This window comes from Myodes glareolus, chromosome 2 (assembly GCF_982192425.1).
Source record: "Myodes glareolus chromosome 2, mMyoGla1.1, whole genome shotgun sequence".
Taxonomy (NCBI): Eukaryota; Metazoa; Chordata; class Mammalia; order Rodentia; family Cricetidae; genus Myodes; species Myodes glareolus.
The window spans coordinates 52,923,857-52,938,760 of record NC_142027.1 but is presented as its reverse complement, the minus strand read 5'-3'; the positions used below and the strand labels follow the sequence as shown (position 1 = coordinate 52,938,760).

The 14,904-nt window shown below is 43.2% G+C and overlaps 1 protein-coding gene across 14 annotated transcripts in view; it reads left to right on the top strand.

The window, feature by feature from the left end:
• The window catches only part of Phldb2 (pleckstrin homology like domain family B member 2), a 220,684-nt gene that overhangs the window by 161,625 nt on the left and 44,155 nt on the right, over positions 1-14,904 (top strand). For all 14 annotated transcript variants that reach the window (XM_087900469.1, XM_087900508.1, XM_087900506.1 and 11 more), the window contains 2 exons: positions 4,856-4,999; positions 6,027-6,164. In XM_087900469.1, coding sequence (XP_087756595.1) covers positions 4,856-4,999; positions 6,027-6,164 — 282 coding nt within the window. The remainder of the gene's footprint in view (positions 1-4,855; positions 5,000-6,026; positions 6,165-14,904) is intronic.

Sequence of the window (14,904 nt, the reverse complement as noted above, 5' to 3'; positions counted from 1 at the left end):
CTGGGTCCTCTATAAAAGCAAGAAGTGTTTTTAACCCTTAAACCACCTCTCCAACCCAATATTGGTTCTTTAAGAAAAAGATCAGGGATATAATTCAGTGGTTAAAAGGCTTGCACAAAACCCTTTTTAGTGTTTAATGTCCAGCACTACCCACAAAATGAAGACCAGCACCACACACACAAACACACACACACATACACACACGCACGCACACATGACCAACCCTGAACAAAAATGCAAATATTAGCAGTAGCTGTATTGACTTTATAAAGGGACATTAGAATTTGACATCATGGTACTAAGTCCTAAAACTAGTGTTCACATGGATTCAAGGAAGCTCATATGTGCGATTTTATTTTTTTAGTTTAACTATACAGCAATACTTCCCTGGTCAGAAGCTCTTACATACTACTGAGCACCTGCGGTTACATGTCAGAACTGTGCAGGTTACATACATGGTGTGCATCAGCCACTTCTCCCTTTTCGTGCCATCTTAGATAAATTCAATAGCACATCTGGCTTTCCTGCTGCCAAATTGAAACTTGACAATTAGGATGAAAAGATGGAGGAAGGATCAAAGAATGAAAAGATACTGTGTTGGGGCTGAAGAGATGGCTCGGTGTCTAAGAGCACTGGCTGCTCTTCCAGAAGACCTGGGTACAATTCCCAGCATCCAATGGGTGGCAGGAAACAGTCTTCTGTCCTCCATTTCCAGGGAATCAGATGTATTCTTCCAGTTTTCATGGATACTATATGCACATGGTACAAAGACCTACATGAAAATAAAACACCTGTATACATAAATTAATTTATTTTTTGAAAAAGTTATTGGATACTCAGGAAAAGTAAGCGACCCCTTTGAGACCTTGGACAATTGTCGTCAGTCACTTCCTTACAGATTTGTGCCTTTCCATCCGTTTCATTTCCTATTTCTTCTCCTTTATAGAGAGTGGCTTGATTTTGTTAAAATCATTGAGCTGTGCACTCTCTAAAGGCGGTCTTCTGGGAGAAGGCTCTGACAAGCTTGTCTAAACAAATAGATCCTGGCAGAGGTTTTCATTTGCTCAGATAAGGTCTTGTGGAATTGGAGGCCCTGGAGATGCTGCAGGGCCTATTGTCTCAGACTGTGTTGGTAGATCCAGAAAACATGGAACTCATCTCAGATGGCTACCAAGCACATTAGGGTGCATATGAGAGGGGAATGGGTTCCAAGAGATAGGTTTTCATCTGCTTTTCGAAAACCGGCATGTGATAACTCAAGAGCAGAAACAGAAAATTAGACAAACCTTCCGGTCCTCAATGTGGGGTGTTCTTCTCTTCCTAGTACTATGCTCCTGGATTATTTGCTTAATGAAGTACAGTGCTTGTTAAACCGGTAGGTGGGAAAGTAGACAAGAGAGGACTAGTTTAAAAAACAAACAAAAAGCAAAACAAAACAAAACAAAACAAAAAAACCACTCAAAATCTCTCATGGAAAAGATTTTTATGACCTTTGGGAAACCCAAAATTTACCAGTCAGGAACTTAGTTTTCCTAGCACTGAAAGGTGTTCATGTCCTTGGCTATACACTCATCTGAATCTTCTTTGTGAAGCTGTGTAGCACAATCTGAGGCAGCTGAGTCATAGACAGCTCCTGACCTATTTTCCAGTAATTGTTCCATCTGCAGTGCAAAGCCATGCACCTCTGCAGGCTGCCCGAGGTCTCCAAAGACTGGCAGGAGGAGAAATCGTCTTATTCCTACTCTCTCTTCTTTCTCGCTCTGTGGACCAAGTTACCTCCAAGATGATGTCTTTGCTCATGCACATACAGGTGCAGTTCTGCACCTTACTATAAAAATACAGCCCACAATTGAAAAGAGGGTAATGCATTTACAAATTCCACTTTTTTGTTACCATGTAAATAAAGCTGTCCATCTCCTGCCTCGGGGTTGGTTCTCCACTGATTTTCTTTATTCTGTTAATTAATGAGATTGCAATAAAACTTTCCTTCCATTCTGTCTTAAAGTATTCAGTTTGGTGGCTGGAGAGCTATCTCACTAGTTAAGAGTATTTGCGGCTCCCACAGAGGATCTGGGTTCGATTCCCAGTACCCACCTCAAATGGCTCACAGCTGGTATAACTCCAGTTCCAGGGGATTTGACCGTCTCCTTGGGCACAGATATGCATGCAGGCAAAACATAGACAAATAAAGAAATCTTCCAAAACGAATGAAAGCATTCAGTTTTAAAATGCCTCTTGAATTTATCCCAACAGCTTCCAAAAATCCCTTGTGTACCCTTATTGCAGAAAGCAGCCTCCTGCCTGTTAAATATGCCGATTGTAATAGAGTTTCTAAAAAATCTCCGAGTCATGTGAACACTTAGCATTTCTATTGTTAATTATCTTCCCTCTTTGCCCTACAAAGTGCACAATTTACAGACTGTGAATTTGTTTTGTCTTCTCTTAGTGCTTTGCTTCCACTGATGACAGATATATTTAAACCATGTTGGAAGTAGAAACCTTATATGCAATGCTGGCCCAACAGGATACTGGCCTTCAGCGGATTTCTGAAGGCCTTTAGGGCCTTTCCTGCTGTATTTACTAGGCAGTGATGTTGGGCGCCCTTCACTGTTAGACATTCCTCCCAGCCCTAAGCAAGCGCCTGAGCACTGAGACAATAAACTCCACTCTCTCTGATGGAAAGGTCAGCAGTTGTTTAATTTGTTGGTGAGACAGGGATTTAAGATGACAATACAAAAACTAAATGTCAAAGCTTGAAAGGCCTGTGTGTCTTTGTTCTAACCTACTGAGATATATTTTTAAAATTTTCTATTGTTTCTCTGTGAATTTCACATCTTACACCCCGATTCCATTCATCTACCCATTCCCTCATATCTTTCCTCTTCCCTTGAAAGCTCCCCACAAAGTAAAATAAGATTTCAAAGAAATATCACCTTGTCATGGAAGCTGTAGTGTGTGTCGCAGTGAGATAGTGTCTGTCTTTGTAGTCACAGCTGGCCTACAACTCACTAGAGCAGACTGAGGATCTTAAATTCACAGAGACCTGCTTGTCTCCGCCTCAGGATGCTGGGATTAAAGATGTGCACCACCATACCAGGCCAAGATTTTAAATTTTTACTCCTTCAGTCTCCTTTTGGAACTACAGAATAGGGTAAAGAAATTAAGAATCCAGGTGAATAATGTAGAATATGACTTGGTAGACATTTTTTAAAGTTATATCAGGAGTAGGGAACAAATTAAATGAACCCAGTAAAGTTCTCTTAGGTTCAGTGATTGTCTGGATACCCTAATTACTGTGATGTCTGATTGGTTGCTTGGTTGTTTGGTTGGGTAGTTGTTTGTTTAGTTGTTTGTTTGATTGTTTGGTTGTTTGGGTAATTGGTTGGTTGGTTGGTTGTTTGCTTGGTTTGGTTTTTGCTTGGTTGTTTGTTTGTTTGCTTGGTTGTTTGTTTAGTTGCTTGGTTGTTTGGTTCGGTTGTTTGTTTGTTTGTTTGCCTATTTGATTGTTTGCTTGCTTGCATCGTTGATTGGTTGGTTTGGTTTCCTGAGACCTGGTCTGCTATGTGGTCCTGGCTGGCCTCAGCCTTGCTGTGTGGATCAGGCTGTTCAGGAAGTGGAAGCAGTCCTTCTACCATTGCTTCCCACATTTTGGGTTTGTAAGTATTTGCCACCATGTCCTGTGAATGGTCCTTTTAACAATTAAAGAAGAGTCCTCAAGAATTTACTGAATTGGGCTGCCTTTTTCATTTTTAAGTTGTGGAATATCTGGTCACCAACTTACTCATCCAAAACTTGCTTTATTCCAAGGGAAATGTAAAAATTAAATATCATTATAACATCTCTCTTCATACATAAAGTTTTCTATCTCCTCCATATTTGTATCTAATCCAAACTCCCGGGGAGAAGAGGCAGTTTTGATTCAGTCTGTTTTCTTTCTAAGCAGCGGGCATGTTGGGTTTTGTGCATCATCTATAGCATTTCTTTCTTCCCCTACCCCCAATTTACCATTAAATGGATGAGACTATAAAAATATACTGTCCCTTTATGTGATAGACATTCTCATTGCTTTCCTTGAATCTGGGGATTATCCCATGAACTAAATGGGAGCCAGTATCTTATTTCTGTTTTATTGATGTCCTAACTGTGTAAGAAGACTGTCTATAAGACGAAGTTAGTGAAGAGTGAACTAACACAACACACAAGGCATCCACTAGCAGTATCAAATGTTTGACCTTGTGTGGCATGGTCATGCCAAAACTGATGTCTGCCTTGTGTTAGAAGTGAATAAATAAGTATAAGTATTCATTCGGAGGCAGCCCTCATAGCAAGACCTAGCAGTGTGGCTAGAGATTTAAAGTTGGAGCTTGTAAGGAAGCCAGCAACATAGCAACAAGGAGGTCGCCTGAAGGAGTGGGTCAAAGGCCCTGCCTTGTCTCTGGTTCCCTGCTGTGTGTGTTGAACTTTATAACACTGGAGAAGCTACTTCACCTGCTCATTCTGACACTTCCTGGTCTGGATAGCCTCTTAGTTCTTTGAGCTGTAAAAGGATATAAATTTGTGAATGGAAGTTGGTTTGTTGGCTCTCGTCTAGGTATATAATTGCGTAGAGCAGCATAGTCTCTGTGAGAAAATACATCGTGGCTGAATGAAACTGTCCCAGGTCCTCTTTAAAATACTTTTTAACTGATATATTTCATTTGGTAGAGAAAGGTTTCATGTAGCTCAGGCTGGCCCTCCCAGGCATTCCACGTGGAGCAACATGGACACATTAAGCCTTGCGACTGCTTTATAAGTCAAATAGGAAAATTCTAGAATTGAAGTGTGGATAACCCATGTCTGTTTTGCTTGACCACAGACCCCAGAGGATATAGGTGAGGAACAGAGGACTCAGGAGTTGGCTTCAATGGAAGATGCCCGGATGGTTATTCTGAACAATCTTGAGGAACTTGAACAGAAAATCAAAGATATAAATGACCAAATGGATGAATCCTCCAGAGAGGTATAAGCTGGGAACTCACTCTGTCCCTTTTCTCTTTTCTTCCCATCAGCTTAGATAGTTCTTCTCGTTGTGGAAGAAGCCTGAGAAGTGGACTCACAAAGACCAACATGAGCAAATGCTTGTTTAGTGGGAATCACTCGTAGAGTGCCCTGCCTCACATTGTGTGTGTGTGTGTGTGTGTGTGTGTGTGTGCTGTGTAATCTGACGTTATAAACACATCAAGCCATTAAGCCAGCTTTAATTCACCTTATATCTAGCCAAACTTTTTTGATTTGTACGATATGTGCTTTTGCAATTTGCAAGGTCCATTGCTAAATTAACCTCTATGAAGTATTCAAGTTCAAATTCAGCTAACATTTTCTGACCATTCTTACCATGTATTAGTATCATGTAGGTCCTATAAAGGGATTCACTTTGCATGCGAATTAAACAGGAAGCCAACTTTCTATAGATTTGCAGAACAGGAGGTAGACACGCTCATTTAGAAGTAGAAGGTAGTGACACTTTTAATGTTGCCATCATATGGAGTGGCAGAAAACATGGAATGCTGCCTGGCGTGATAGGCGGAGTCAGCACTCACAGATGGTGCCCATAGTCCTGGGAGTCCAGTGCGGGGACTGGACTCCTCACCTGCCATTGCCTGTTCTCTCCCCCACCCCCGGAATCCTCTAGGAATGTGGGCCTCTCTTATGGGGCTGGGATAATGCTCACTCCTCAGACTCCAGGGCCAGGACGAGCTGGCTCTACTCCAGGCAGCTTACTCTTAAGCTAAAGCCTAAGCAATTAGGCCAAATATCGCTGAGGAGAGGTGGCCGTAGAGAAGTGAAGTGGGCAGGGGACTAGCTTTTTAAGCCAATACATAGTGGGCTGCCCCAGCTTTCTTAGGCAGGCACTTCAGATTTCATGCCTGAACCTCACAGTCTGACTGGTCAGTAACACTTGTTGAGAATCTGTTAAACCTGCACCTCAGCGATGGACAGCCATTCCTGAAGGTGAAATGTTTCTGCGCTGTCTTTTATGTCCTTAGTTGGATATGGAATGTGCTCTTTTGGATGGAGAGCAGAAATCCGAGACGGCTGAGCTCATGAAGGAGAAGGAGATTCTGGATCATCTGAACCGGAAAATCACAGAACTGGAAAAGAACATCGTAGGCGAAAAGACCAAGGTAAATGGATGATATTAGAACGCGTTTTCTACGGGAAAGGCCAGTGTTCCAGCTACTGGAATTTAAATGTTAAATGGAATTGCATGATTTGGGCTGAATAATGTGGCTTTAGAAAAAAGTTCTTAAGGTCCTCTGTTATCACAAACAAACAAAGCAAAGACATGCCAGGTAACAGGCAGTAGATGCTGAGAAACCCTGATATGTCACGGCAGCCCGGTCTTGCGTATGAGTAAGTTCCTTTTCCCCATCAACCTTTTCTGATTCTACTGTTTTTTTGTTTGTTTGTTTGTTCTAATTGTTTACTATTTTTAGTGCACCAAGTTTGTATATCACTGGGGCCCTTGCAAGGTGGCTTGGGCATCGTCAAACAGTGGTTCCTCATTTCTGTTTACTTTTCTGTTCATAAATAAGATGAATGATTTCCATTCATCTCAAATTCCCGGCCTTGCCATTGTCACCAATGCAAGTGCACTGCTTGTTGAACAAAGGTGCTGCTGTCTTCAGGGGCGGTCCCCACACACTGCCAAGTGATCTGCAGGCCACAGGTGACACTGTGCTGAGGTCTTATGTGTTTCAGGCCTCAACTTGAACATCAGCTGATGGCCACAAGGGAATACATGGAAAATAATGGGCAGAACTTAGAATTAAAAGTGTTAGTTTGTTGGTGGGGAATTTCCACCTCTTGGAGATAGTATGCATTCCTCTTCCATTATGATTTAGGAACGACTGGACTAAGCCTAAAATTAAAAATAAAATTCCAAATTGGGTTAGCAAGAAACAAACAAGATTTGACACATTCTTTTCTTTCTATCGAGTTCTCTATTAGGCAAAGAAAAATAACATCAACAACAACAAAAAATTACAATTTGAGTAAGTTCTACTGCTCGTATGTGGAAGGAATTCCCCTGCACGTGACTTCCTGTTAAGACCCCCGTTTGCGACCTGTAAATGAGGGCATTGGATCTCATTGCCAAAGGCTGAGCTCAGAATTACTTTATGGGAACCGGAAGCTGGTGTACACATTCCACTTCATTTTCTGATTTTCTGGATGTCAAAATTAATTACTGCACAGCCTTTTCATTTCAAACTTTATGTACGCTTCTTCTATGACCAGTCTTGGAAATTCCAAAGAACCTATTTGGATAGTGGGCATGTTTTTCGCTAACTCACAGTCAAATCAAAGAGTTAAGTGTATGAACCTAATGTATGGGACTGGGGAGACGGATGGCTCAGAAAGGGAGAGCCTTAGCTGTGCAAGCTTGGCATCTGAGTTAGGGTCTTTTGAACCCAAGGGAAAAGGCAGACATGGAGGCATGTGTCTGTAATCCCAGCATTCTTTTAGCAAGATTCGGGAAGTGAAGGCAGGAGACTCCCCAAGAAGGTCTTGGGCCAGGTAGCCTAGAATCCACAACACAGTGGCAAAACAAGAAAGATCATGGCTCAAAGTGAAAGAAACCACTAACAGTTGATGTTCTCTGATTCCCACATGTATGCCATGGCATGTGAGTGCTTCCCCTGTTCCCCTCCCTCCCCGCAACACACACACACACACACACACACACACACACACACACACACACTGAAGGTGTATGGGCAGTCTCAGTTAATGGCTTATCTTCTCATTCACAGCCTTTGTATTGAGATATCCAGAAACTTGTGTTGGTGGTATTAAATATCTTGTTTTGGTATAGTTGGTATTTTATTATTCAAAAGTATCAATTAAATTGTTTGTAGTAATTAATCATACTGCAGTTTGAGGTAAATCTCATGGGGGCCTGAGAATAGGCATTGTGTTCCCTGTGGACACTCTGCCTCTCCCACCAGTGTGACTTTCTCTGTGCGTAGCTTGCCTATAGCTCTGTCTCCACATCACGTGTTTCCCTCCGTCATTGGCATCAGACTCACAAAAGTGAAGCAAGTTGGCCTGATGCTAGGTCTGACTTCTCAGGGAAAGCTGGGCAGTGTTTGAAACTTAAGGTAGAGGTGAAAATCCCAGAGCATTGGCAGAAACAAGCCCAGAGGGCCACTTCATCCCACCCTCCCTCCTGACAAGCCATTCAAGAAGGAAGTTCAGGGCGTGGACCAGATCCTGCAGCTGTTAGGGGATTAGTGGGCCTTGGCAGGTGGAGTTATTGTCTCTGAGCACATGATGTGAAAAATGTCAGAAACTGAGTAAGGGGCTCCCAAAGAGGTCTGGGGGGCAGGGGACTAGAAACAAAGACTGGGCCAGATGGGTGTCACTACACCTAAACAGCCACAGAACAGCATTTTCTGACACAGGAATTCCTGACCTCTGTGTTCAGCCAATACATCCTGCCTCTCAAGTCTTCAGCATTTCTGCATAAAACTTGCCAGTTTACCACACCTGTACAGGTAGCACACTACTATTATCATCTTAGAATATCATCAGTTAAAATAGATACCCTTGCTCCTCATCCCATACTTCTCAGACAATTTTACCGGCAGACACTGTGTCTCCTCTTTATTTGCCGGTTCAGCATCCTTCCCATTCCAGATGGTTTAGTCTCCACCGCGCAATAGAATTTCTCCTTTTAAGACTCCCAAGGACTTTAGACCTCCCAGTCCACTCTGGGCCTTTCAGACTTTTGTGGTCAGACCCCTGACTGGCATTTGATACTGTGAACAATTATTTCTCTTAGCTTTTTTTCCCCCCTGCCTTCTCCAACTTTGCCCTGTAGCTCATCCTCTTCTGGTTTTCTTTCTCTTGCATTATGATTGTGGAGGGGGCGATACACATGTGTACAGGCTCCCGTGGAGACCACAAGTCAACCTTGGGTGTTATTCTTCAGACCCCATCGGTCGTGTTCTTTAAAAAATTATTCTGTTTGTGAGCACGCTATGGCATGTATGTGGAGGTCAGAAAACAGCTTATAGGAGTTGATGCTTGCCTTCCGCCATGTGGATTATCGGGAACAAAACTGGGTCATCGGGTTAAACAGGAAGTGCCCTGGTTCCCACCTTGTTTTTTTGAGGCAGGGTCTGTCACTGGCCTATGAGTCATCCACTAAACTCAGTTGGCTGGCCAAGGAGCCCCAGAGATCACTGTCCCTGCCTTCCCAGTGTGCCACCACACACAGACATTTTAATGTGGGTTTGGGGATCTTTCCGTTTTCATGGCAAACACTGTATTGAGTGAGATATTTCCTTGGCCCCTCTCTTCTTACTCTCATCTCTCTGGTATCTACCTGTGTTCTGAACTCAGTTCTTATATCCTGGTATTTCTTAGAAGGCCATGGCTTCAAACAACCTGGAATGCCAGTGACTGACATGCACGCTTGCCCACACCTCTTTTCTAAACTCGTATAGCCTGCCTGACACTGCCCACATGTGTTGCTTAGCTGCTTTTGACTGCACACCTCCACCATGCAACTCTTGATCTCCTACTCCTTGTGGGCCACCTCTGTGGCCCCTCCACACACATCCTCCAGCTTTCTGAATCTAAGAACCTCTACCTGTCTGATGGCTCCAGCAGCAGCCTGGATGCTGACTTTAACGCCCCCTTCACCATAACATAACCCATGGCCACAGTGTTTCTCAATTACCAGAGACTTTACGTCTCCCCGGCAACATTCTCTTTGAAGTCATCAAAGTTGCTTCTTGCTGCCCTTTTGCTTTTGCCTCTTCTGGCCCCTTTCCTTCCCTTCCTTCTTTCGCCCATTTCCTTCACATCTGTCAGCCATGCTAATCATGCTAATTCTTTGTTTTTAAAATAGAAATTAGATCACAGAATTCTTTTCCGTCTAATCCAAATTCCATGGAGCTGTAGCGTGGGGACTGTTACACACACCTGAATTTTCCTGTGGACTGTCACCCTCGTCCCCCCACTTGAAACCACTCTCAGCAGAGTGTCCTCATTGTTCTGAGCTTCATCCTCCCTCCGCCTCAGCTCCTCCCCACCCAGGCCGTTCTCAGCTGCTTCCCCACCTGGGTCTGTCCTGCCACAGTCTGCACCGTGTTTCTGTCTTCAGGGATACCGCTTTACTGTTAGTTTTCCACAAAGGTTTCCCCGTAGTTTCTAGTCCAGCTCGTCCCTCCCTCTATTGTTCTTTTGTTCCTTTTATCATCCTACTTTATTATTTGCATTTGGGGGGGATTGTTAGATATTTATTTCCCTCTTCAGCCAACTAGACAGGAGAAGCACTGTTACCACTGTTTATCCAGCTTGTAGTAGCCTCCAAAGTACTGCCCAATGTGCTTTGGGAATATTGTCCTTGGACTCCCCTGCTAACAGCCAGTCCGGGCTGGGCATGACAACAGGCAGCTGAGCCAGACACCTGCTGAAGAGCTGTGTGCAGCCAAGTGCCAGGACAGCTGGGCTCGGCTGCTCCAGTGCGCATGCCAGAGGCCTGTGCTCACAGTGCCAGTCGAGCCAGAGTGTAAGACAGAAGGAGGAAGTGGCCTTTGCCCTTCTGGATTGTGTTTCCCTTCCCACACACCTGTTACTTTGCTCCGACATAAAGTGGGGAATGAGGAAAGGAAAACCCAAAGATATCCCCAGTGGGTAAGCTCTGATTCAGATGCTCCCTTCACATCCTCTCCGTCCGACATACTTTTGCTCTATTTTCTTTCTGGAGATTTTATTTATTTTTATTTCACCTATGGCATATTCTGCCTGAATGTATGTCTGTGCATGGTATGTGCAGTCCCCATGGAGTCCACAGAAGGCATCAGATTCCCCCTGGAACTGGAGTTTTATGTAGATGGCGGTGAGCCATTGTGTGGGTACTAGGTATTGAACCCTGGTCCTCTGGAGCAGAAATCAGTGCTCTTAACTATGGAGTCATCTCTCCAGCCCTTGCACTAGCTTGCTGCACACAAGGGGGCCTAGAAGCACAGAAAAACTGCTTAATATCATAACAGAATTTGGATCTTGATATGAAATTACTGGCAGTGTTTCCTTGGCCCTCGAGACTGGTCTTTCATTTTATTTATTTTACCTGGTTTGGGGATTATTATTTTATTGTACTTATTTAAAATTGTACATATTAGACATGACAATTACATGTCACCACATAAAATGTCAAATATATATGTAATTCTACATACACGATAAAATATGGATAATATATTCCATTGTACATTTGCTGAACTTTTTTTTTTTGTTGCTTCCTGGTCTAGCCTTTCACTCTTCTTAAGGAACCATGGTCAGTTTGTTTGTATGTGACTCTTGAGATAAAGTCCCCTGCCTGTTGCTATTCTGGGATAGTAACCATATCACACATACACCCACTATAGCCATGGATAAACCCTGAACAAATATGAGTCCCTGACTTCAACATGAACTCAGAGGGGATGTTTATTTAGTTTAGCAATAAGCAAAGAGACTATTATCTCTTTTTGCATCTCATTAATCAAAGAAAGAGGAGGAGACTGCTTACCTTGACGACAAGGTGGGGAGGCTACACACCCCCTATACCCAAGCTCTTCCGTTCCCCATAAACCAGGCTGGGTTTGGAAAGGTTGAGAATTCGCCTACTTTTCTCTATTCCCTCTTCAGAAGCAAAGCTTGATTTAGGAGAAAGCATGAATGTCTGCTATATATGTTTTTTCTTCTATCTTTGTCTATTTTTGACTATATTAAAAATGACTTCCCAACTTCCTCTCTGTGGAGATCCGTGTTTCTGTGTGGCATCTGTGTATGGTAGACTATAACAAGCACAATAGTCACGAGGGCTTAAACTCAAACATGGTATTCAAAGGGGAGGTCTCACTTCCTCCCTTTTCGGAAAGTCTCTCCATTACCCAGATGGTAACCATAAAACTCAAGCTGTCCTTCCCTTTGAAGACGAACCTTTTGTCTCTTCCTGCATTGGTGTCCACATTGTGGCGCTGTGGCTGTCCTCGTCTACACACGCTGAGCTCCGAGCCGAGGCGTGGGCCACGACATACTCCAGGATGACAGTGAACGTTCTGATGACCTATCTTTTTTACAATAAGCAAATATTGCTGCATGTGAGGTGCGTTTTATTTCTCGTTATTATCTTGCCAAAGTACCTGCTGCTTCCTCCCTGCCTTTCCTTGGCGGGACGGGATGGAAGGGGAGAAGGCAGCAGAGGCCTGGCTCACATTCCTCTTTGGTGTTAATACCTAGAGCACAGCACATTTGCCAGGTCACAGTCAGGGTTAGGAGGAACTGGCCCTTCCAGGGCCTCTTTCTTACATTTCAAAGTCAGCTCCCTGGCTAAAGGAAGTGGAATTAGATCATGGGATGTGGGGATTAAACCAGCTGGATTCCAGATAGGTCTTTTTTTTCCCCCCTAGTGATTTTGATTCCAGAAGTCCTCTGTCGAGATTTACCTGTTTTTATACACAGAATACTTGTTAACTGTGTAAATAAATGTCAAGTAAGGGATTGCAGGTTTGAAACGTAGGCTCATCTGTTGGCTAATCTGTGAGTTTATCCCAAGCCAAACAGGCTTTTAGGAACAGGAAGGAAAGGGCTGCTCAGGGTGTTTGAGGAAAGCTATAGAAGGTCCTCCCCTCACTCAGCATGCAGGACTTACGTATCTTAGGTTTAACACTTTGCTGCATCAGTTCAAACCTGAGCCAGAGCTCCACATACCAATGCAGCCTGAGCATGCTGTGTGTGTCCTGTGGTCTGAGCCGAAGCATTTGAAAATTACAGAAGTGGACTTTAATTCTTTCTTTCTTTCTTTCTTTCTTTCTTTCTTTCTTTCTTTCTTTCTTTCTTTCTTTCTTCCTTCCTTCCTTCCTTCCTTCCTTCCTTCCTTTCTTTCTTTCTTTCTTTTTTCTTTCTTTTTTTTTTCTTGAGACAGGCTTTCTCTGTACTTTGGAACCTATCCTGGAACTAGCTCTTGTAGAGCAGGCTGGCCTCAAACTCACAGAGATCTTCCTGCCTCTGTCTCCCAGGTGCTGGGATTAAAGGCATGTACCAACACTGCCCAGCGAATTTAAATCTTGATACCATTCCCCCCTCCTTTTTTTTAAAGAGTTCAATCCAGAGAAATTATGCTATCCCACTACAGAGAAATTCAAGTATAAACTGATGGTAGCTATCGGGGACCGCCCAAGAGCCCAGAAATGAGATGGTACTTTTAGAAAGGAAGAAACGGGGCTGCAGAGGTGGCTCTAAGCTAAGAGCGCTTGCTGCTTCTGCGAAGGACTGGACTCCAGCTCGCAGCACCCACATAGAGCAGCGCACAACAGCCAGTACCAGGGCATCTTATGCCCACTTCTGGCCCTGTGGGTGTCCAAGTGCATGTACACTTGATACCGTTTTTTAAAAGCTAGTAGAATTGGAAGAAGTAGCAAATTTAAATACCAGAAAATCCTTTATGCTTAAATGTCAGGTAAATCGAGAATATCTTTAATCAATTCCTCTTCAATTCTTAGATCATACTTACACCAATGTCTGAGCTATTCATTTGAAATCAGATGTAACTGGATGTCCTTTATCTGGCATCTTTTCAGGGTGACCATGAAGCACCTGCTTATGAAGAGTTGCAGGCTTACATGTGTGGTGCAATGATCTTTCTCATTGTACTTAGGATATTTTTGGTGTGCCATTAGAATTTACAGAAAGTCAGCAAGTTAAATTTCAGTTTCCCTCTTCAAAAATACAGCCAAGAAGAGGACAACTTATGTAAATCTTTTAACCAAAAGACCTATCATGATAAGGACTTCTATGTGAATTTTGAATTGTTGTTTTTTCTTTAACGAATGTTGGCCACTCTTGCATATGAATTCACATTGTTTAAAGTAAACTTAAACAGACTCCTGATCATGTGTATGATTTGGAAACAGTCATTGGCACCTGAGCTTGAACTCTACCCTCCTTCCTGGATGTTATTGAACTGCAGGATTTGTTACAGTTCATTCTTGGGGAATTTATTCATAAGAGAGACTTCTCTTTTTGTTGTTCTTTGTTGTTGTTGAGGGGTTTTTTTTGGAGATTTTTTTATTTATTATATATACAGTGTTCTTCTTGCACCCAGAAGAGGGGACCAGATCTTATTATAGATAGTTGTGAGCCACCATGTGGTTGCTGGGAATTGAACTCAGAAACCCTGGAAAAATAGTCTGTAGTGTTAACCTTTGAAACATCTTTCCAGCCCAAGAGAAGCTTCTTATGCTCTGAAGTTAAGACTGCAGGGTCAATTACTTTAGGAAGATTTTGCTTTGAGTATGTGATCCTGTGAGAGTGTGAGTACACGGTGCCATGACCCTTCTGGGATCAGAAGGCTACCTTGGGTTTTCATCCTCATCAGTTGAGACCAAGTCCTTATTCACTGCCGCAGACACCAGGCCAGCTGACCCTCGGGCTGCTGCAGAGATGCCACCTTCCATCTCGCTGGAGGAGTGATGGCATTACAGTCACATGCTGTCATGTCTGCCTCACGTGGGCTCGGGCCACTCAGACTCAGGACCGCAACCTTGAATTGTTTCCCCAGCCCATAGGAACGATATTTGATTGATTTTTGAATTATTGGCTGGTGTCCTTAGAAAAATAAAGTTGTAAATGCCTTTGAGTTGTCCCAGACGACTCAGTCAGAGGTTCTCAATCTGGTAACATGGAGGAAAAACAGAAAGACTTTTAAAAAATGTTTCTCAGTCAGTCTTACATCTCTGTATTTGTGACTGAATCAAGGTTTGGAAATAGGATCTGGAAATCCTTACTGTACTATTCCATGGAGTAACCAGGGCAGTGAACCACAGGGCTAAAAGCATTTTGCAGTGAAAAGAGAATGAACAGCCCTTC